This window comes from Pan troglodytes, chromosome 4 (genome assembly GCF_028858775.2).
Source record: "Pan troglodytes isolate AG18354 chromosome 4, NHGRI_mPanTro3-v2.0_pri, whole genome shotgun sequence".
NCBI lineage: Eukaryota > Metazoa > Chordata > Mammalia > Primates > Hominidae > Pan > Pan troglodytes.
Window position 1 is genome coordinate 138,794,979 of NC_072402.2, and position 24,253 is coordinate 138,819,231.

Below are 24,253 nucleotides of genomic sequence, written 5' to 3' on the forward strand. Positions count from 1 at the left end.
TAGAAGAAATTTGGAAATCTTGGAGAATAGATAGGTCAGTGTGGCTGGAAGTCACTTATTGAGGAGAGGACTTTTAAAAATGAAGCCAGAAAAGTAGGCAGGGGCTGGGTCATTGCCAGATCTTTTAGTCCATACTGAAGATTTTAAACTTTATTATTGAAGCAATGAAAACTCACTGCAGATATTTCAGCTGCAGAGTGACAGAATTTTACTTTGATTTTTACAAGGTCATTCTGACTGGTCTGTGGAGAACTGGCTGAGTGGGTTTGAAAAAGACAAGAGACATATTTATAAGAGTCCAGTGAGCAAATGAAGATATTCCAGGTAAGGGTGTTGTAAGTGGGTTCAAATAGAAATGGAATAATTTGTCATAATAATTTGAAGAGAAAATACACCAAACTTGATGATGGGTTAGACAGGGTGGTGAAAGAGATGGAGATGTCAAAGATACTTCTGATTACCATCTTCAGAAGCCTAAAGATCTTCCTTTTTAGGCTTTAGAAATTAAATCCTTCGTTCTCCCCTCAAAAGTGGCAAAACATATGACATTCATTATGATAGTACAGTATGGAAGGTGCATCCTGAATCTTGAAAGAATCTACCATATATGGGATCCTTAAGAAACTTAGGTCATAGCAGTTCTTTGAGAAACATTCCATTGTCAACCGTGGAAAAGTAAAAAAGTTTTGAGACTCGCTAGCGTACTCACAACATGAATATGACATTCAAGATAGACTTCTTAGTTTAAAAGAATTAGATAGATTCATGGCAGGGCTACCAAACCATGTAGAATGGAGACCAGTATGAAAAAAAAAATATTTTAGGCCATGTGCAGTTGCTCATGCCTGTAATCCCAGCACTTTGGGAGGCCGAGGCAGGAGGATCACTTGAGGTCAGGAGTCCAAGACCAGCCTGGCCAACATGGTGAAACCCTGTCTCTACTAAAAATACAAAAATTAGCCTGGTGTGATGGCAGACACCTGTAATCCCAGCTACTTGGGAGGCTGAGACACAAGAATCGCTTGAACCCGGGAGATGGAGGTTGCAGTGAGCCGAGATTGTGCCACTGCACTTGAGCCTGGGCGATAGAGTGAGACCCTGTCTCAAAAAAAAAAAAAGAAAAAAATATATTTTAATATGTCTCTCTACATCTTTGATCTCATTGTCTCTTAAGAATTTATTGCCCATTTCACAGATGAAGAAATTGAGTCTTGTAGAAATTGGGTATTGTATTACTATAAAGAACACATTATACATTTTATAAATGAAGAATCGTAATAAGGTCAGGGAGGTTAAAGGGTCTTCCCACTATGGCACACTTAGTATGTAGCAATTGCTATATTAAAATTCCATGAAACAGAAGATAGAACAAGAAAAGAAAGTGTATAGGGGAAACAAAATTAAGAAGCCTTAATATATAAAGGATAAATAAGGAGTCCCCAAAGGGATTGAAAAGGAATGGGTAGAGAGAAAAAATTTCAAAACAGTGTGCTGTCACAGGAGTCAGAAGAGAGTGTTTCAAGAAGGAGGGAATAGTGGACTATGTTTAATGTTACTGAAAGTTCAAATGAGAAGAGAATGAAAGTATCTACTGAATTTGGCATTATGGAAGTGAATTAATGAACACTTTTAGTGTCGAATTGTAAAAGTTTAAGGAGAGACTGAGGAATTGAGGAAGTATTGTCAGTACGTGTATAAAATCTTTTCAAGAAGCTTGAATATTTAAGAAATTCATAGAAATGAGATGGTAGCTGAAAAGAAGTGTGGGACCCTGGTAAGTTTGTTTTTGTTTTGTTTTGTTTTGTTTTTTTGAGACAGTCTCACTCTGTTGCCCAGGCTGGAGTGCAGTGGCATGATCTCAGCTAACTGCAACCTCTGCCTCCTGGGTTCAAGCAATTCTCATGCCTCAGCCTTCCGAGTAGCTGGGATTACAGGCGCGCCACCACGCCCAGCTGATTTTTTGTATTTTTAGTAGAGACAGGGTTTCACCTTGTTGCCCAGGCAAGTTTTGAACTCTTGAGCTCAGGCAGTTCGCCCACCTAAGCCTCCCAAAGTGCTAGGATTATAGGTGTGAGCCACTGTGCCCAGCTTCTGGCAAGATTTTTAAGGTGGATGATAAGATCAAATAATTCATTAAAAAGAGAGAGTTTGAATATGCAGGAATGAAAATAATTCATATTCAACAAGGGTGAAACTGTGAGTGAAATTCTCATAACTTATGCTATGCTTAAAGGTTCTAGATTTTTGCATAAATAAGAATGTGCTGCATGTTCCATTGAGATAAGGGAGAAAGATAATAGAGTGCAGTGTAGGAGTCATTTAGACTTATATTTGTTTGTAGGAGTAAACCAGACAATGTAGAGAAGTTCTTGCTTTCATAGTGTTACACTAATAACAGTAAACATTTATGAAGTACCATGATGTTCCATGCTCTGAGCTGAGCATTTCATAAGCGCTGTTTCTTTTTCTTTTCTTTTCTTTTCTTTTTTCTTTCTTTTTTTTTTTTTTTTTTTTTTTTTTTGCGATGGAATCTCGCTCTGCCACCAGCCTGGAGTGCAGCAGCGTGATCTCAGCTCCCTGCAATCTCGGCCTCCTGGGTACAAGTGATTCCCCTCTGCCTCAGCCTCCTGAGTAGCTGGGACTACAGGTGCGCACCACCACACCTGGCTAATTTTTTGTATTTTAGTAGAGACAGGGTTTCACCATGTTGGCCAGGACGGTCTGAATCTCTTGATCTCATGATCCGCCCACCTCACCCTCCCAAAGTGCTGGGATTACAGGTGTGAGCCACCGCGCCTGGCCTGCACTTTTTCAGTTGATTGTCACAACTTCATGAAGGAGATAACACCATTATATCCATAATTTTTTTCAGATGAGAAAGCAGAAGTTTGGAGAGATTAAATACTTTTCCTAATTTAATGTATGTGAAGAAGCAGAGGCAGGACTTGAATATGACTCTTAACATCATAAAGTCTTTTTTTTTTTTTTTTTTTGTGACAGTCTTGCTCTGTTCCCCAGGCTGAAGTGCAGTGGTGCGATCTCAGCTCACCGAAGCCTTCTGCCTTCTGGGTTCCAGCGATTCTCCTGCCTCAGCCTCCTGGGTAGCTGGGATTACAGGCGCATGCCACCACACCTTGCTAATTTTTGTATTTTTAGTAGAGACGGGGTTTCACCACGTTGGCCAGGCTGGTCTCAAACTCCTGATCTCAGGTGATCCGCCCACCTTGGCCTCCCAACGTGCTGGGATTACAGGCGTGAGACACCGTGCCCAGCCAACATCATAAAGTCTTAATCATCACTTTAAATATTTCCTTAAGATATTGTTAACTCAAGCTGCAGGATTTTCCTTTAAACTGGAGATGTGAGCCAAGTTCAAAGAGAAAAAAAGAGGCCTATCCCTATCCTTTTTTTTTTTTTTTGAGACAGAGTCTTGCTGTGTTGGCCAGGCTGGAGTGCAGTGGCGTGATCTCGGCTCACTGCAACCTCCACCTCCTGGGTTCAAGCAGTTCTCCCTCCTCAGCCTCCCAAGTAGCTGGGACTACAAGCATGAGCCACCATATGCGGCTGTTTTGTATTTTTAGTAGAGACGGAGTTTCACCATGTGGGCCAGGCTGGTTTCGAACTCCTGACCTCAAGTGATCTGTCCGCCTTGGCCTCCCAAAGTGCTGGGATTACAGGCGTGAGCCACCACGCCCGGCCCTATCCCTAGTCTTTTAGTTGTCATCCCTTGACACTTCATACAGGGCTCTGTGATGTTGACTGACTGAAAGACTGCAACCCCGCTATCGGCCATGATGTTCATTCACATCATTTGAGAAAAATCTTATTTCCTGCAAAATCAGAAATACTTCATCTGCAGTAGAAAATCATTTCAATGGGTTTATGTTTAAGTTGGTACCATAAAATTAAACTTAGCTTAAACCTCACCTCCTCTGAGACTCTTCCTGATACCTCACTTCTGTTCTTACTTAAATATCCCTTTTTAGTACCTGATAGTGCCTATGCAAATCACCGAGTCACCTTTTTAATATTCTAACCTCCTGCGGTGTAGGCACCGACTTTACTCAACTTTATATCCCCAATGTCTTTTACAGTGCTTGAATATAATCTGTGTGTAAAAAATACCTGCGAAGAATTAATCAGTTCAATGAATTTATGGCCAAATGACTGACTTGATTGAAATGAAAGAAATCCAATTCGGTTCCTCTCAAAGGAAATCTCACAGCTGATATTATGATAATAAACAATTAACCATTGTTTTTGTTCACATTAAGTAAACTAAATATTGGAGAAGTAATTAAAACTCAAGAGGTGAGAATTCCGCCCCTAGATGTGAATATGAACAGATTTTGACAGTTTCCGCAGGAAAGCGCTGTACAGCCCAGGTTTTCAGTTCGGACGCCTGGTGGCACTACAGACTAAAAAGTAGGAGGAGGAGGAGCCCTGCATTTGCCTGCAGACTCCATCTTAGAAAAGACAAAATCTGAAAGGTGCTGGGAACAGATACGAGTTGGAAAACGTCCGCAGCGAGCTCAGATTTTAGAGCTTTCTTCAAACGAATGGGGACTACACAAATGTTTGGAAGTCTTACAGGACTTCCGAAGACTTCATTTACTAAAGGCAATGCACTCAGAGGATATACAGGAAATTGTGCGAGAAAAAAATCTGGCAGAAAACGCAGGTGGTGGGTTTTCATTTTCTTCCCGGGCGTAGCGCAGGCGGCCCAGGAAAAGGAAAACTGCTTTTTTATGGTCAGGGTTTCTGGAGATTGGCGCTGGCGGCGGAAAGGGGAGCGGCGGGAGGACAGACTGGAGCAGGATAGTTTCCAAAGAGACCAAATAACATTTCAGATCGACCCACAGAAGGGTCCTTGCTCTCAAGTAGAAAATCGGACCTATAGGAGCCCTGCATTTCCAAGAATTACCTGTATTAAAAAAAAAAATTTTTTTTTTGGCTTTTGAGAAAAATCTGTGTCTGAGGTGTAACCGTTTCCTCCTTTGAAAAATTCTTCTGAATGTACCAGAATGTGCACCAGGAACATGTATGAGGTTTGGGTAAATTTTCCATCATTGGAAACTACACACTGATTTTCAATTTCCATGTTCACAATAATGTGCTGTGCAATATTGGGGTAAGTAATTTGTCCATACGTGTGAAAAAAATCGCTGGATGAACCACAATCCAAGGTAAGTTTAACTCTCCCAGAGAAGAATGGTAGATATCTGAGACCTCCTAAGTCCAAGTCATGACAATCAATGACAATCTTTGAGATGCAGGTCTCACAGCAACCGGCTGAAGATTTAGTCTGAGTAAATAATTATGAATCGGCTCTCAGAATTCTCCAGGCTCACTGAATTCTGCAACCTCTGGAGAGCATTTTATATGCTAGCAGAACATTTTAAATACCACGGATACCCCATGCATCATAAGCATCCACTGCAAGAGAATTACCAGGAAATTTCAGTGCCACGTGGCAAATACTCAGGCAATTACAAGCAGAAATAGTTTCAGAAATTGTTTCTTCATGTGAAGGACGGTGGAAGACAATGCCATTGGATGACAATCACATAGAATTGGTCATGTTGACACTTATCTGCCTCATCCTGGAGCACTTCTGGAAAGACTTCATCTGTTTGAGAACCATAATCTCAGCACCCTGAGATAAAACAACAATAACAACAAAAACAAAACAAAACAAGAAAAAGCTTTGATCCTTCCTACCAGAGTTTTCTTTTCATTGGATATTTAAAATATTCCATAATCTGACAACCTAATAATGCAAACCAGAAAAGAGAGCTACACGCAACATCACTGTATTTCCAATGAAATTAGGTTCCAGGAAGCTCAAAACAAGACAGTAGGTAGAGACAGCTATCATCCTTGGCGTTCTTCCTTTTGGATTCTGGATAAAAGGTAGAGGAATAACAGCACCGTTCTGAATGTTTTGGTTATTTTATGGCTCTAATTTCCATCGTGTTTTTTTTCTGAAGCATAGCTAATTGTTCATTAACAGTTAACAGATATTGATGGCTTAGCTATTTTTATCTTTTTATCTATTTCACAAAGGTCTATTTAGAAGCTAGTAGTGTATTTCCTCTTTATTGTTAAGCACAGAAAAGGAACGCATTTTTTTCTGCTCATGCCTAGTTTCCTTTGATCTTTCTCAAAGGTAAATTACCCCTAAAACTTTGAGTAGACTGTCCTAGCAGATATTCTGAAGCTTGACAAGGAAATTCATCCCACTTCAATCCATAAAATGATAGTCTTCGTAACTTCTCAAAGAAGGTCAAGCTATTTATTTTAAAGTCATCTTTTGCTTTTCTTGATATTTCGTAAATGATGGCTGACAAGTTGTGATAGTCTACTTTTCAGCAGGACTGGTCTCCATTTACTTAGTTTAAGTAACTATTTACTTGATTACTATTATTAATATATGGTTTTAACTTTTTATTTGAAATAGTCATTTGATGATTTTGGTGATATTGATGACCACGAAATCAAATGGAGATATACAACTACAAGAAAAAAAACTGTAGAAATAAATGTCTTTTTCGTTATTTAAGATGTAAATCAACTGAGTTGCTGTGTAGCTTATTTATGTCAATGTTAAATTTGTGTTTGTTAATTTTTACTAAGTTTCCTTATTAAACATCAAAAATGATAAATTCTTTGGCAATTAATATCATAGCATATCCAGTACATTAAATGTCATGTAAAATAGACCGACAAAACAATCTTATCTTTTTTTTCTTTATGTCAGTGTTTAATGCTCTCCTGTATGGCTTAGGAAAATTAAAGAAGATACAACAGAATATGCCTCAAATAAGACCTATTTGTTGATATTTAATATATTTATGATAGTTGCTGAGAAAATGAAAACAGACATTATTCAATACACTGGATAATAATTACAGAAATACAAAGTGTTTGGTGTTTTCATTCGCCTTTCTCAAATACTTTTTTTCTTTCTAGAGAGTTTAATGCACTGACGGGGGGGGGGTCCTATAATGGCACTGCAGGCTCAAATGGTGGTTAAAGCAGATTGCAAATACAGTGCTGTATGTTTCATATTATATTACCCTGTCTGTGAAGGTTGTATTGGATGCCTAAGATTCTGGTGGCATAAATAATAGAAACATTAGGGTGATCAGAGTTTGTGTAGGACCATATTTGCTGGAAGGTGTTAGAAGAAGGAATAATGTAATACTTAAAGCCCAGTTTAAAACAAAGTGTGATTCTGTTTTACTAAGCATGTACCATTCAGGATACTGAACTGCAGAATTCTGTTCCAGAGGTGCTGGAGAGTGGTTCCTTCATTGCTAATTTTGCAGAGATTTTGGGCCTTAGGATGGGGAACTTGAGAGGTATGGGGAGTGAGAGGGTAATTCATGTTTCTATAGATTTAAAAAACTGCATTTTCAAATCAAAAGACTCAGGAGTGGGTACTAAATAGATATTGGATCCATCTGTGAGTCTCAAAGCACCTTGGAAAAATGTAACTCATTTGAGTTACTCATTTGCCTTGAGAAAGGTAACTTGGAAAAATGAGTTACATTTTTACAAGGTGCCTTGGACTCACAGATATAGCCATTCACTAGTGTGTATTACTGGATCTGGGAATGCTGCAAAAAATCAAGGAGAGCATCTTGTAGAGACCATATAGATGGCAGAACATGTAGACAGAGGAGTATTCATAAGTATATTTTGAATCCTAATTCCCATGTCTTCTCTTCTGTTTTCTTAGAGAATGGTGGCAGAAAATATCCTGAATGAGGATGGGCAATTTTCTCAGTGGAAAGAAATGGGTTGAGGTTAATTTAACTATCATGATATTGGATGGTGGGTCCCCACATAGATCCAAATCTGCATTGGTCTTCACCAAAGTTGTGGGTTATCAGTGATTTTACTCAGCTGTAATATATAGTAGTTCAGTACAGTAATCCCAGAAAAAAAGTTTTTCCTCCCTGGCTATCACTTTTCTATCAGGAATTTGGATACAAGATATAATATAAAACTATCTTTAAGGTTTTACCGGGCTACTGAAGACTTAATGAAAACTTTAATAAAGCATTTACATTGGTATAAAAGTACCAAAAGCAAACCCATCACTCAAACCCATAAATTCCAAGGCTATACTAATCTACAGTGTGGATTCTGAGATCATCAATAATTAAAGACTCTAGAAAATGTAACTTCTTGATGTAAAAGACAGTCCACTCCTAATCATCATGTCATCATTTATGAACTAGGTCCCAAGGAGCCATATCTGCTTTAAGACCATATCTGCTGTTTCCTGTGTTTCAGATCCAGACCACAGGAAAAAAAAATAGATATTTGGGCTTCAAAATACCACCCTCTCTTCACCCTAAAGCCTTCAATAGAGGTAGATTAAAGACAAGTACAATTCTATGATTACTGCCAGAGATCTGGAGTTACTGTAAGCTGAAAGGAAACAATATAACCAGGTCTTCATTTTCACCAAACTGCCTCTGCACTTATCAAGTATGAAAACACAGCCCTAGAGTGTGCATTTTAGCAGCACACTGCCATAAAAAGAGACTTAGAAAAACACCCAAGTAACTTACTTGCTTCTGGTTTCCCAGGATGTGCAGTACTCCATGACAGTGGACACAAAGAATCTGTTTGTAAGGCCCATAAGAGTCAAGTTCTGTATGAGAGAAACAGACACTACTACTACTACCATGAGCTAGCAGCATGGTGTTGGTGTGGTTGGTAATATTTGATGGCAATGGCAATTCTCCTTTGTGTTATATTTAATGCAGAACGGATTATGTGATGTTCAAGGTGGTGGCAGTAGGAGACTAGGTCTGGAAGGTCTTCATGTCCTATCAGTTACTCAAAGACTTGAGTCTCCATCTGTATAGCCTGTTAGCCCAATACTGGGAAGTGTGCACACTAGGTTTGTGAGTGATGGTAATCTAGCCAATCATAGACTTCAGGTTATGGTCAAGGACACTGAGATGCCACCTATGTATTCCAGATTCAGACAACAACTGCTGCTGGTCAACTGTTTCTTTCAGCTCTACTGGCTACATCTTGACAGACCTCAGGAATATGGGGTCTGTCACTTAGATTCCTCACTTAGCATATACTATGGTTTTAGTATTCCTTTGTTTTCTTGTTGGCCTGCTTCTTTTCACAGTAGATGTTCAAATAATTACTCTGATATGAAAATATATATTATAATTTTCAATTATTTCCTTATATTTCTTTAGCATATCTAAATTGATTATTTATGCTTTGTATTTTGTAGTCAGAGTTTCAGGTTTCTTCCCCTCACCCCATATTCTTTGCCCTCTCTACACCTTTGGATTTCTTCATTATTTACTAATTTTCCATATTGTATTTAGCCATATTATTTTCTTTTTCTTTCTTTTTTTTTTTTTTTTGAGATGGAGTCTCGCTCTGTTGCCCAGGCTGGAGTGCAGTGGCGCCATCTCAGCTCACTGCAAGCTCTGCCTCCCGGGTTCACGCCATTCTCCTGCCTCAGCCTCCCGAGTAGCTGGGACTCCAGGCGCCTGCCACCACGCCCGGCTAATTTTTTGTATTTTTAGTAGAGACAGGGTTTCACCATGTTAGCTAGGATGGTCTCGATCTCCTGACCTCGTGATCCACCTGCCTTGGCCTCCCAAAGTGCTGGGATTACAGGCATGAGCCACAGCACCCAGTCCATATTTTCTTTTAAAGTAAAATTTCAATAGTGATCTTAGTGAAAATTCAATCATCTACCAGATTACCTAAACCTGATTTAAGTTTTAACCTATTTTAATCATTAAAAAAAGTCTGAGATTTTTGGAAGAGGTCATACCTCTGTCTCTCTCATCTCTATTTCCATCTATATCTGTCTATCTAGCTTTATCTGCAGTCCTGGTCAAGATTTTTATTTTCAAGGGGACAGATTGTCCTAATAGACTCTGATGGTTCTCCTTAAACAAAATTGGGCAAGATTCTTGTGCAGGTATCATTTTAAAAACCTTTTCTTGCTTATTTGTACTGTGGGAAGAGAATAAACAACACCATTTCCCCTTTTTGAGTTATATTTATTTCTTGTTTCACTTGCTTGTTTGTTTGTTGTTGTTGTTGTTGTTGTTTGAGACAGGGTGTCGCTCTGTCACCCAAGCTGGAGTGCAGTGGTGTGATCTCGGCTTACTGCAACCTCTGCCTCCAGGGCACAAGTGATGCTAACACCCCAGCCCCCTATGTAGCTGGGACTATGGGCGTGAGCCACCACACCTGGCTGATTTTTTTTTTTTTTTTTGGTAGACATGGGGCTTTGCCACATTGCAGGCTGGTCTTCAAAACTCCTGGACTCAAGCAATCCACCCATCTTGGACTCCCAAAGTGCTGGGATTACAGGTGTGAGCCACCACGTGTAGCCGACCTTTATTTTGAAATCTTGTTTGCTTGAGCTTCATGAAATGTATGTCTTGATAGATTATGGGGAAACTTATTTGTATCCTCAATAAGGTAAAAGTAAATTAGTTGAATATGCCCCCAATTTTCACACTAGATTAGGGTAATAAACTATGCCAGAACACTCCCTTCTTGTCCTAGAATATTTCTCTTATATTTTCTGCAGAATCTTAGTGTTAGATCACTGAAAACCCCTCTTTCTTCTGCCATCTTATGGCTGAGTAAGTAAAGCCAGATTGTGGGCAGAAGGCATTGAAAGGCTGAAGATCCCTCTCTATTGAAAGAGGGATACTAGTGGGGATAATATCTCCATATCATTTGGCATTATCTTTGATAGGAAAATGGTCATGTAAATCCCTTTGACTACCCTTTCTCCTAATTCTTGTAATTTTCATCTCATGGCAGTCAAAAGATCAAATCACCCTTTAGTCCAAAAAAGAGAGAGGCAAGCTTAATTATGACAGATACTCAAACAATGTGTTCTTATTTATTTTTTGAATGGCTGTACTTTTGTAATAAGACTGTAATGACTTGCTTTCATTTTTAGTATGTTTTTGAAAATATTTTTCTATTCCTGTATATGAAATTATTTGTGTAACATTTTAATATGTTAGATTTTATGAAATGAATCTTCAAAATTATGAAAGTGACTCCTAGGATAATGTCTCTGCTTGTGCAGCATATGAAAAGTAAAGTGAAACCTAAGAAATTAAACCTACTGTAATAACATAATTTTTAAATTATGCAATAGATTCCCCTCATTACAATATAAATAATTACTATATGTAAACATATTTCATTCAGACTTATAAATATGCTATAAATTCTAATCTAATATATATGATTCCTTATTAAAGGAGATTAAGAAAATAAGAGCATTTGTAAAGAAGGAAGGTGTATTCTCATCAAGGTTTAAGAAAATAAATGATTTAAAATAGCATAGCGGATATAATGCATTTAAAGCTGGAAACCTATATACAAATATAAAATATTGGTGTTGGTTATATAATCTTTGAAAAAGAGAAACTTACTTTTATTTCTAGGTGTGTTAATAGCATTGAAATGAAAGATGGGTAAAACCTTCTGAATTGTGAGGACACGTGACAACATGAGAGGTTTTAAATTTTTTTTCACAATAAAACCTAATGTGTTCTTGGTTATTGTATCCTCTGAAATATCTTAGATATTAAGTTTTCTATTCTCCAGCTTGTGAGAGGAGATTATGTTATTTTCTTCATATTACCTATTTTCCTCTCCTTTATGTTATCCCAAATTAACCATAACTGCTTTAGTTCAGAAAACCTGTCCAAAGGAAATAGCCATATACCTGGTTAAATGTAAAATTTCGAGTAACCTACCAGTTATAATCTGCCTGTACGATATAACTGATCTTCACTACATCTATTTCAGACCCTAATCAGGTTTTGCAGCTTATATAAAAAGCTGTTTTTAAGACTTGGACCTTGGGTGTTATTCACCTCAATGAATTTATTTAATGCTCAATGTCAATGAATTAACATATTTTGAATTATTATAACATCCATATAAAAGTAATAATCATGGAAAGCAAAAAATAATATTAACAGGTAGAGATAGGCATTTGTTTTCTAAATGTTAAGAAAAGGAACCTGTGATTATCCTTTTTTTAGCCAGTTACAAGATGATAAATGGAGCTTTTTAAAATATTATGCTATTGTTACATTTAATAAATCATCCAGTCCAGTTTTCTGAAAATACAGGGGATAGAAGAACAGGTTAAATGATACCACGAGGAAACAATCAAATTTGGAATGTAGGACATCCTACAAAACAACTAGTCTGGACACTTCAGAAATCTAATGTCATTAAAGATGGGGGAGTATTCTAGAGTAAATAGATCTAATACCCAAATACAATTATCAAAGTTGGTTGAAAAAGTTTCTAAGACATTCTTTATAACAAATAGTTAAAAAAGTAAGTGCATTTGTCAAAGGAACTTGAGTGAGTGTGAATTCTTATCAAAATTGAGGAAAAGATAATGGAAAGACAGTGAAATTTGATTGGGGCTGGATTTTAGAAAACTGTAGAATTTTTTTAAATTCTCTTAGGTATGATAGTACCATTATGATTATATGAGATAATATTATAATTATGTGATACTTGCTGAAATATTTAGAGGTGAAATATGATGTCTGCAAGTTACTTTCATATGAGTCATCAGAAAAGCGGGTGTGTGTACAGAATAAGATAGAACAAATATGGTAAAATATAAACAATTGTTAAGTTTGGATGGAGGTTAGAGTTGTAGTTTATGTATAGTTCTTTTAACTGTTCTATATATTTAATTTTTTTCTTCATCCTCCAATTTTTTAACCCAATGGATCTTTTAGAGACACATCCTAATATTTATTATTTTGAGATGGAGTCTCGCTTTGTCACCAGGCTTGGAGTGCAATGGCGTGATCTCAGCTCACTGCAATCTCTGCCTCCCAGGTTCGAGTGATTCTCCTGCCTCAGCCTCCCAAGTAGCTGGGATTACAGGCACCCATCACCATGCCTGGCTAATTTTTTTTGTATTTTTAGTAGAGATGGGGTTTCACCAGGTTGGCCAGGATGGTCTTGATCTCTTGACCTCGTGATCTGCCTGCCTCGGCCTCCCAAAGTAAAATTATTTTTTAAAGCAGCCTTAGATTTTACAGAAAATTGAGCAAATAGTACAAACAGTTCCCCTCACATACCAATTTTCTCCCACTCAAAGTTTCCCTGTTATCAAAATCTTGCATTACTGTGGTACATTTGTTACAATTGATGAGCCAATACTGGTAAATTATTAACTAAATTTCATAGTCTAGTGTTCACTCTTTGTGTTGTATAGTTCTGTGGATTTTGACAACGGCATAATGTCATGTATCTACCATTGTAGTATCGTAAAGTACCCCGTGTTTAACCTCTTCATCCCCCTCCCTCTTCTTCCTAGCTATCACTTGTCTTTTAAATGTCTCTATAATTTGGCCTTTTTCAGAGTATCATGTAATTTGAATTATACAGTATCATTGCCTTTTCAGACTGGATTCTTTCACTGAGAAATATGCATTTAAGTTTCCTTCATGTCATTCTGTGGCTTGATAACTTATTTCTTTATATTAACATTAAAAAAGAAACAAAAAGACAAAATTAAAAAACCTAACAACAAACAATGACATATATACCTTGTTTGGAAGCAGATTGAAGAAACCATCACTGAAAAGACATTTTTAAAGATATTTGGGGAAACTGGAATATTTACTGGCTATTTAATATTATGAAATTGCTCTTTGCTAGATGTGGTAATTGAATTGAGGTTATGTTGAAAGTTCTCCTAGGCATTAGAAAGGAAAATAATATTGATACATTTACAATAAGGAAATATCTGGCTGCTCTTGGAGAGTTTCATGAGGCTCAGACACATCAAAGTTCAGGAAAATGTGAAGTGGGACCAGTGCAAAGAAAGAAATATGAGTAAGGAGACTATTTCAGTGCCCATTAAAATACTCTTATTTGGATTCTGTGCTTTTCCTGGGTCTCTGTTTTTCAGCTGGGTTTGAGTGTGATGATGGCAATGTAACCACCACTGAGTTGCACACATGCCCAAACTCTGAATAAAAATAGAACTTTCTTAGTCTAAGCCTTCTTTCTGAAGCATGCTTAGGACTGAGATCACTCCCTTCCAGGTTCTGAAATTTATTTTTTCCAGTTTGGAAAAAAAAAAAGCTTGGATTTGTGAGGGAAGTGAAGATTTATTTATTCTTGCGCTGTCTCTATGGGTGCAATGAAGAGCCTTTCGAAACGCCAATAAGACTTCGGTACACTGAGAGACACTGCTTGAAAATACTCAATTTCGATTGCCATCAGCCTGAAAGAAAGCACTGGGATTTTCTTAAAGTTTAGGAGAAAATAAATACTCGGAAGAGACGCGGGGTGGCGCTGCAGCCTTAGAAGTAGCAGAAACAAAGCACCCAGCCGACGCTCCCTTACCCAGATACTCAGCTAAAGAAGCAGCAAGCAGGAAGAGGAGGCTTTCTAAGGCGGTCGCTCCGGGAAATCCGGGCCCTAGGATTGTCCACTCATCCCAGTATCAGCGAGATACGGGGAGATAGAGTTAGCGACAACGTGAGCCAGAGCTGGAGCACGTTTGGTGAGAGACCAGAAAGCAATGGAGGCCGGAGAGGGGAAGGAGCCCGTTCCGAAACAAAGGCAAGTCCTGATATTCTTTGTTTTGCTGGGCATAGCTCAGGCTAGTTGCCAGCCTAGGCACTATTCAGTGGCCGAGGAAACGGAGAGTGGCTCCTTTGTGGCCAATTTGTTAAAAGACCTGGGGCTGGAGATAGGAGAACTTGCTGTGAGGGGGGCCAGGGTCGTTTCCAAAGGAAAAAAAATGCATTTGCAGTTCGATAGGCAGACCGGGGATTTGTTGTTAAATGAGAAATTGGACCGGGAGGAGCTGTGCGGCCCCACAGAGCCCTGTGTCCTACCTTTCCAGGTGTTACTAGAAAATCCCTTGCAGTTTTTTCAGGCGGAGCTACGGATTAGGGACATAAATGATCATTCCCCAGTTTTCCTAGACAAAGAAATACTTTTGAAAATTCCAGAAAGTATCACTCCTGGAACTACTTTCTTAATAGAACGTGCCCAGGACTTGGATGTAGGAACCAACAGTCTCCAAAATTACACAATCAGTCCCAATTTCCACTTTCATCTTAATTTACAAGACAGTCTCGATGGCATAATATTACCACAGCTGGTGCTGAACAGAGCCCTGGATCGCGAGGAGCAGCCTGAGATCAGGTTAACCCTCACAGCGCTAGATGGCGGGAGTCCACCCAGGTCCGGCACGGCCCTGGTACGGATTGAAGTTGTGGACATCAATGACAACGTCCCAGAGTTTGCAAAGCTGCTCTATGAGGTGCAGATCCCGGAGGACAGCCCCGTTGGATCCCAGGTTGCCATCGTCTCTGCCAGGGATTTAGACATTGGAACTAATGGAGAAATATCCTATGCATTTTCCCAAGCATCTGAAGACATTCGCAAAACGTTTCGATTAAGTGCAAAATCGGGAGAACTGCTTTTAAGACAGAAACTGGATTTCGAATCCATCCAGACGTACACAGTAAATATTCAGGCGACAGATGGTGGGGGCCTATCTGGAACTTGTGTGGTATTTGTCCAAGTGATGGATTTGAATGACAATCCTCCGGAACTGACTATGTCGACACTTATCAATCAGATCCCAGAAAACTTGCAGGACACCCTCATTGCTGTATTCAGCGTTTCAGATCCTGACTCCGGAGACAACGGAAGGATGGTGTGCTCCATCCAAGATGATCTTCCTTTTTCCTTGAAACCTTCTGTTGAGAACTTTTACACTCTGGTGATAAGCACGGCCCTGGACCGGGAGACCAGATCCGAATACAACATCACCATCACCGTCACCGACTTCGGGACACCCAGGCTGAAAACCGAGCACAACATAACCGTGCTGGTCTCCGACGTCAATGACAACGCCCCCGCCTTCACCCAAACCTCCTACACCCTGTTCGTCCGCGAGAACAACAGCCCCGCCCTGCACATCGGCAGTGTCAGCGCCACAGACAGAGACTCCGGCACCAACGCCCAGGTCACCTACTCGCTGCTGCCGCCCCAGGACCTGCACCTGCCCCTCGCCTCCCTGGTCTCCATCAACGCGGACAACGGCCACCTGTTCGCTCTCCAGTCGCTGGACTACGAGGCCCTGCAGGCGTTCGAGTTCCGCGTGGGCGCCGCAGACCGCGGCTCCCCGGCGCTGAGCAGCGAGGCGCTGGTGCGCGTGCTGGTGCTGGACGCCAACGACAACTCGCCCTTCGTGTTGTACCCGCTGCAGAACGGCTCCGCGCCCTGCACCGAGCTGGTGCCCCGGGCGGCCGAGCCGGGCTACCTGGTGACTAAGGTGGTGGCGGTGGACGGCGACTCGGGCCAGAACGCCTGGCTGTCGTACCAGCTGCTCAAGGCCACGGAGCCCGGGCTGTTCGGCGTGTGGGCGCACAATGGCGAGGTGCGCACCGCCAGGCTGCTGAGCGAGCGCGACGCGGCCAAGCACAGGCTGGCGGTGCTGGTCAAGGACAATGGCGAGCCTCCGCGCTCGGCCACCGCCACGCTGCACGTGCTCCTGGTGGACGGCTTCTCCCAGCCCTACCTGCCGCTCCCGGAGGCGGCACCGGCCCAGGCCCAGGCCGACTTGCTCACCGTCTACCTGGTGGTGGCGTTGGCCTCGGTGTCTTCGCTCTTCCTCTTCTCGGTGCTCCTGTTCGTGGCGGTGCGGCTGTGCAGGAGGAGCAGGGCGGCCTCGGTGGGTCGCTGCTCGGTGCCCGAGGGCCCCTTTCCAGGGCATCTGGTGGACGTGAGCGGCACCGGGACCCTGTCCCAGAGCTACCAGTACGAGGTGTGTCTGACTGGAGGCTCCGGGACAAATGAGTTCAAGTTCCTGAAGCCAATTATCCCCAACTTCGTTGCTCAGGGTGCAGAGAGGGTTAGCGAGGCAAATCCTAGTTTCAGGAAGAGCTTTGAATTCAGTTAAGTGTTAATAAGGATCTACTGAGGCTAGTCTCGTTTAATTTGTGGAAAGTCCTTTTTTACTGCTTTGCCCATTGGAAGTGTCTCCTTTTATTAGAAAGTAACCATCTTATTCCAATTCTATGCATGTTACTGGTATTTATAAATGTATGAGTTTTTTTGCCGTATAATGAATGTAAATTTTCTTTGTATTCTAATTGTTGGTTAGTTTCATTGCAATTTAATTGCATTTAAAGTGTAAAAGTAAATTTTGTATTTTCAGAAATCTTTAAGTTAGAGCATCTTTTCCAGACCTCACAGTCTATGGTCCTAGATAATTTTGAAGTCCTACATTTGAAAATATTTGTTATCATTACATGAGTTATATTTTCCAGCCCAGAATATTTGTGTTTTTTATATCCTCTTAGGCTAGTGTAAATTCTATCCTGTGAATTCACATTGGCTAACCCTTTAAATAGGTATATTTATGAATAATATAGCAAGCACCGTCCTTACGTTTTTCAATATATGTACTTTTTTTTTTTTTTTGAGATGGAGTTTTGCACTTGTTGCTCAGGCTGTAGTGGAGTGCAATGGCGCAATCTCGGCTCGCCGCAACCTCTGCCTCCCGGGTTCAAGCGATTCTCCTGCCTCAGCCTCCCAAGTAGCTGGGATTACAGGCATGCATCATTATGCCCGGCTAATTTTGTATTTTTAGTAGAGACAGGGTTTCTCCATGTTGGTCAGGTTGGTCTTGAACTCCTGACCTTAGGTGATCTGCCCACCTCAGCCTCCCAAAGTGCTGGGATTACAGGCGTGAGCCACCGCCCCCCAGTCCAATATGTATACTTCTTTCAAGTGTTGACATATGAAAAGTATTAGTCTTTAGAGATTGTAAGAATTTTAACTGTTGGATTCTACAAGGCATTAACATCATAAGTGCTCTAATAAATTTTTGTCAAAAGTCAATCATTAATATTCAAAAATGTAGATAAATAATACATGTCTAGCAATTTTCAAAGGCATGCTAATTCATCATGCTTTCTCTTTCAAATAGTTTTTTAAGAGCCCTCTGCTTATTCCAGTCCCCCCCTTTAAAATCTTTTTAAATTATTAATAACCTATTAACTTTGAGCACTTCATTAAAATCCAAAAAATTTGAGGGAGTACATGTCTTTGTCCTTGACCTTTAGAACCCTCAAACATAGCTTGGTATTGCTGTTTTTAAAATTTTCTGGAGCATTTAGGATTCACTTAGAAACAAGCCTTTAGGGAGAAAAATGTATCTAGCACCACTCACTCTATTTTTTTGCACTGACTACTTCTATTTTTCCCCCTTTCATTTCCCTAGACTTTTCAATGATTTTTTATAAAGGTGCTTGAGTTCTGTTTCTCAACAGCTCCCTCATTTATTGAATGATTCACACAGTCACTGGAACATTATAGGCTCTTAATAAAATTTTTGAATGATTGAAAGAGAGAAAAGTATTTTACCTGTGATATATTGATATTTAAATAAACTAGAACACTTAAAGGAAAACATTTTGCTGGAATCAAATACTCTTTGGTGTACAATGAATTATAATTTTGTTATTAATTGAATTGGTTACCATTGTTCGAACATGCAGTTATTCTGTTGTCGCTTTCCTTCAACATATTTTTACTTTTTCTCTTAATGCTTAAATTGAGCCTCCTTTCCTGTCCACTGGCTTAAGGAATACAGATGGCTTTTAATTTTATTACTTAAATTTCCTTCCATAGTTCCCTAAATGACTCACCCAACTGTTTTCAATTCTTGCAGTTTACTTTCTGATCCATACATTAAAACAAATCTTAATTCTTAATGTTACTCAGTCTATCTTTATATTTTTATATCATTTTTACATACATTTGCATGAGCTATCCTATTAAAATTTTAATATTAACTTTGAAGGTCTTGTTTTGAGATTAGCAATGGTGTAGAGCACTGTGTTGGTATCAAAAGTCTCTGATCAACCAACTCATTACCTGTAGGATTTTGGATGAGTCACAGAGTTTCTTTTCTTCTATCCAAATGATAGCAGGTATTTGAATAGCTTGCAGTTATACTCAATATAAAGACATAAAAGTGAAATTGCTGTTATTTTTAGTATCACTAGTATTAAGAGCAAACATTCTTGATAATTGTGTAGAAGTACAAAAGCGTCTACATTGAACACATATTTGCACTGTTTTATTTTTCTACCAACAACCTTGCAATGGCTTCCTTTTGTTCTTAGAATAAAATCCAAGCACCCATTATTTGGCCTTGGTTTACCTTTTCAGCCTTCCTTTCCACTTACTCTTGAGACATTAAGTTTTGTATTCACTGTCCTTCATTCATTATCTCTTAATAGCTATGCTTTGCTCTCTCAGGGCCTTCACACATTCTACAGTCTTAGCCTGGCACACTTCTCCTATTTCATGTTTCAGATTAAATGGTGCACCTTGGGGGAAACTTTCTTAATCACTCTCCATTAAGTTAGGTCCCCGTATTGCATACTTTCAGTGCACTCAGTACCTTTTCTATGTAGCACTTTTCACACTGTTTAAACATCTGTTTAAAGACTGTACACCCACTAGATGGAAAATTGTTATAAGATATACAGACATTGTCTTGTTACCACCACTTGCCTAACTTCTACAAACTCAACAATTATCTGTGGAAATAAACTAATACAGATGAAATGAATAATTGTAAATTTGCTCTGAAATAAGAAGAGAAAGCACTTTAAGTGTTCCTTGAGCATGATAATGTGGAAGAAATTAGGTATTGTAGCCCTCTGGATCCACCTCTGACATGATATATTTTCTTTTTTACCACCTTGCAGGAGGTGTCTTTTCCTTGTATTTTTCTGGTATATGCAATTCGGGCTCATTTCACAAAGTTTAGGAAAAAAAGAAAAACATAAATAGGATAGTGAAGCATGCTATCATCTAGAGCAAAAATCTTTTGAAGTTTGTGTGTAATTATTACAAAAGGGGAGGGGTAAACTAGTATGTGTACACTTCCGTTAAATCGTGTAAATGAGGACTCTACCAGGAAGAATCGCTGCTCGTAGATAAAAGTGCATTTTATTTCCCTAGATTGCATTTATTTAATTCATATAACATAAGAAACTCCTCCAGTAGCGTCAACTAGGGTTGATAAGAATAATCGATAAAGCAAAATAAAAACACCTTCTCCAAGATTTTGTAACTGCAAGCGAACGCATGGTGGCGCTGTTGACTAAGAAGGCGAATTAAACCACAGGCATTGTGCATGCTCGGTGACGCACGGATCCAGTGTGGTAAACCAGCGGTTGAGAGCCCAGGCAGATTTTTGAGCCAGCAAGTCTGAGCCTCTGGAAAGGCTTATTCACTAGGCCGTCTACAAAGGTTGTGGGGCAAAAGACTGTTTCCCAGCGCTGTCTGAGGTTCAGCTTGGCGACATTCCCTGGAAGAGCGTGACGGAAAGTGCAATGGAGGCGGGAGGAGAGCGATTTCTTAGACAAAGGCAAGTCTTGCTTCTCTTTGTTTTTCTGGGAGGGTCTCTGGCTGGGTCCGAGTCAAGACGCTATTCTGTGGCTGAGGAAAAAGAGAGGGGCTTTTTAATAGCCAACCTAGCAAAGGATCTGGGACTCAGGGTAGAGGAACTGGCCGCGAGGGGGGCCCAAGTTGTGTCCAAAGGGAACAAACAGCATTTTCAGCTCAGTCATCAGACAGGTGATTTGCTCCTGAATGAGAAATTGGACCGGGAGGAGCTATGCGGCCCCACAGAACCATGCATACTGCATTTTCAGATATTACTGCAAAACCCTTTGCAGTTCGTTACAAACGAGCTCCGTATCATAGATGTAAATGACCATTCTCCGGTATTCTTTGAAAATGAAATGCATCTGAAAATCCTAGAAAGCACTCTGCCAGGAACAGTAATTCCTTTGGGAAATGCTGAGGACTTGGATGTGGGAAGAAACAGCCTCCAAAACTACACTATCACTCCGAATTCCCACTTCCACGTACTCACTCGCAGTCGTAGGGACGGAAGGAAGTACCCGGAACTAGTACTGGATAAAGCGCTCGATCGGGAGGAGCAGCCGGAACTCAGCTTAACGCTCACCGCGCTGGACGGCGGCTCTCCCCCTCGGTCTGGGACCGCCCAGATAAACATCCAGGTCTTAGATATAAACGACAATGCACCAGAATTTGCACAGCCGCTCTATGAGGTTGCAGTTCTAGAGAATACCCCCGTTTACTCTGTCATTGTCACTGTCTCGGCTTCTGACTTAGATACAGGAAGTTTTGGGACAATATCATATGCATTTTTTCATGCTTCTGAAGAAATTCGCAAAACTTTTCAGCTAAATCCAATTACTGGTGATATGCAACTGGTCAAATATTTGAATTTTGAAGCGATTAATAGTTATGAAGTCGACATCGAGGCCAAGGATGGCGGAGGCCTATCCGGAAAGTCTACAGTCATAGTCCAGGTGGTTGATGTCAACGACAACCCACCGGAACTGACCTTGTCTTCAGTAAACAGCCCTATTCCTGAGAACTCGGGAGAGACTGTACTGGCTGTTTTCAGTGTTTCTGATCTAGACTCTGGAGACAACGGAAGAGTGATGTGTTCCATTGAGAACAATCTCCCCTTCTTCCTGAAACCATCTGTAGAGAATTTTTACACCCTAGTGTCAGAAGGCGCGCTGGACAGAGAGACCAGATCCGAGTACAACATTACCATCACCATCACTGACTTGGGGACACCCAGGCTGAAAACCAAGTACAACATAACCGTGCTGGTCTCCGACGTCAATGACAACGCCCCCGCCTTCACCCAAACCTCCTACACCCTGTTCGTCCGCGAGAACAACAGCCCCGCCCTGCACATCGGCAGTGTCAGCGCCACAGACAGAGACTCGGGCACCAACGCCCAGGTCACCTACTCGCTGCTGCCGCCCCAGGACCCGCACCTGCCCCTCTCTTCCCTGGTCTCCATCAACGCGGACAACGGCCACCTGTTTGCCCTCAGGTCGCTGGACTACGAGGCCCTGCAGGCTTTCGAGTTCCGCGTGGGCGCCACAGACCGCGGGTCCCCGGCTTTGAGCAGCGAGGCGCTGGTGCGCGTGCTGGTGCTGGACGCCAACGACAACTCGCCCTTCGTGTTGTACCCGCTGCAGAACGGCTCCGCGCCCTGCACCGAGCTGGTGCCCCGGGCGGCCGAGCCGGGCTACCTGGTGACCAAGGTGGTGGCGGTGGACGGCGACTCGGGCCAGAACGCCTGGCTGTCTTACCAGCTGCTCAAGGCCACGGAGCCCGGGCTGTTCGGCGTGTGGGCGCACAATGGCGAGGTGCGCACCGCCAGGCTGCTGAGCGAGCGCGACGCGGCCAAGCACAAGCTGGCGGTGCTGGTGAAGGACAATGGCGAGCCTCCGCGCTCGGCCACCGCCACGCTGCACGTGCTCCTGGTGGACGGCTTCTCCCAGCCCTACCTGCCGCTCCCGGAGGCGGCACCGGCCCAGGCCCAGGCCGACTTGCTCACCGTCTACCTGGTGGTGGCATTGGCCTCGGTGTCTTCGCTCTTCCTCTTCTCGGTGCTCCTGTTCGTGGCGGTGCGGCTGTGCAGGAGGAGCAGGGCGGCCTCGGTGGGTCGCTGCTCAGTGCCCGAGGGCCCCTTTCCAGGGCATCTGGTGGACGTGAGCGGCACCGGGACCCTGTCCCAGAGCTACCAATACGAGGTGTGTCTGACTGGAGGCTCCGGGACAAATGAGTTCAAGTTCCTGAAGCCAATTATCCCCAACTTCGTTGCTCAGGGTGCAGAGAGGGTTAGCGAGGCAAATCCCAGTTTCAGGAAGAGCTTTGAATTCAGTTAAGTGTTAATAAGGATCTACTGAGCCTCGTCTTAGTTAATCTGTGGAAAGTCCTTTTTTACTGCTTTGCCCATTGGAGAGGTGTTTTTTGGTCTGGTTCAAGGCAAGTAGCAAGAATAGAGCAAAATATCAAATCCAGGGATGGCTTAGGTTTCATTAACAGTACTGGAAAGTAGTTGTGTGTCTCTGAATGTTTTGTATTTCAATCAAGAATCCTTAGTCGATAGAACATTTTGTTTATATATTGATTCTACTTTTTCTGTAGTTAATCCTTGCATATTCTCCTTTCACCCTGGCTTGCCAACGCAGTCTTAATTCCGCCTTTTTTTTTCTAATGGGGAGCAAAAAGAAATTCACTGTCTTTTAATAGTGATTTCAAATAGCTTATTAAAATAACTCCATTCAAATTTTACATTATAAAGCAATGTAGAGAGAGTTCCAAACCACCAATTTTATAATTTCCCTTGTTGAATATATTCATATAATGTATTCTATAGTATGCCCAAAGCAGCTTTGTCTATGGTTAACAAAGTTTTAAGGATAGACAAGAATGTGTTTTCTTTAATAAATAGTAATATATCATCTTTTTAGGGATATAGTACTCAAATGAAAGTAATTTAGTTCATTTTCTGTGTTGACATTTGCAATTAATATTTCAATATTTTATGTGCTTATATTGGCCAAAATATGGACACAAATATAGACTAATATGGGTAATTACCCTTTGGTTTATCTAAAGTGTGTTCATGATGACTGAGGAAAAAAATTAAACCTATGCCATTTTAAAAACTGACTGTTCTTTTCCATTTGACACAAAAACGTTGTTTAGTAAGACATCTGGTGGAATGACAACTATTTGTTTCATAAATTCTGAGATGTAAGTGTTATGAATCTGAGAGACAATTTTTAATTTCAAGAAAATACATGGGTATATGATATCTAAATGCTTCAAGGTAAAAGTGGTGTCCTATCCAGTCCTATTTTATTATTAATACCTACTTGCCACTTGTATGATGATATAGGAGAAAGATATTTTCTTTTTTTCCTGTCTTGGTTCCCTCCTTCAGATTTTAACCTGACATGATTTAGGATTATATATGGTCTTTCTGGGATAGAAACTGTCCATCCTTATCAGCATCCTACCTCCTACAATGTAATTAAAAGAAGATGTACAAGAATACAAAGTTCTAAAAAGGAGAGGGCAATATCGTTGTGAAACTCTAAATTAGCTACAACTAAGAATAAAATCTGGAAGCAACCAAAACATCGAATCTTATGGTTATCTTGAGTAAAATAAAAAAACTTATTTTAAGCGACAAAATATTTAGCTCCTAATTAGGGAAATGTATTAGGAAAAAATTAATTTTCTTCTTACAAGCATTTCCTCACCCACAGAACATCCATATAAC

The 24,253-nt window shown here is 40.8% G+C and overlaps 2 protein-coding genes and 1 long non-coding RNA gene across 3 annotated transcripts in view; all 3 read left to right on the forward strand.

Annotated features, from left to right (window-relative positions):
* Window positions 1-6,962, forward strand: part of LOC134809981 (uncharacterized) — a 9,218-nt gene extending 2,256 nt beyond the window's left edge. Inside the window, exons 2-3 of the long non-coding RNA XR_010157021.1 lie at window positions 228-324; window positions 4,095-6,962. This is a non-coding gene — a long non-coding RNA (uncharacterized LOC134809981). The remainder of the gene's footprint in view (window positions 1-227; window positions 325-4,094) is intronic.
* Window positions 6,963-14,437: 7,475 nt separating this feature from the next.
* PCDHB2 (protocadherin beta 2) lies at window positions 14,438-17,195 on the forward strand. Its single transcript, NM_001013409.3, is given in 1 exon segment — window positions 14,438-17,195. A coding segment is annotated over 1 exon segment (2,397 nt). The 5' UTR covers window positions 14,438-14,605; the 3' UTR covers window positions 17,003-17,195.
* A 3,261-nt stretch (window positions 17,196-20,456) lies between these two features.
* Window positions 20,457-23,627, forward strand: PCDHB3 (protocadherin beta 3). The gene has a single exon (NM_001013008.3). The coding sequence runs from the start codon at window positions 20,457-20,459 to the stop codon at window positions 22,845-22,847; it is 2,391 nt and encodes a 796-aa protein (NP_001013026.1). The 3' UTR covers window positions 22,848-23,627.
* Window positions 23,628-24,253: the final 626 nt, after the last annotated feature.

What these genes read in the sequence shown, in the direction of transcription:
- PCDHB3 (NM_001013008.3), top strand. Translation starts at nt 20,457, where the DNA reads ATGGAGGCGGGAGGAGAGCGATTTCTTAGACAAAGGCAAGTCTTGCTT.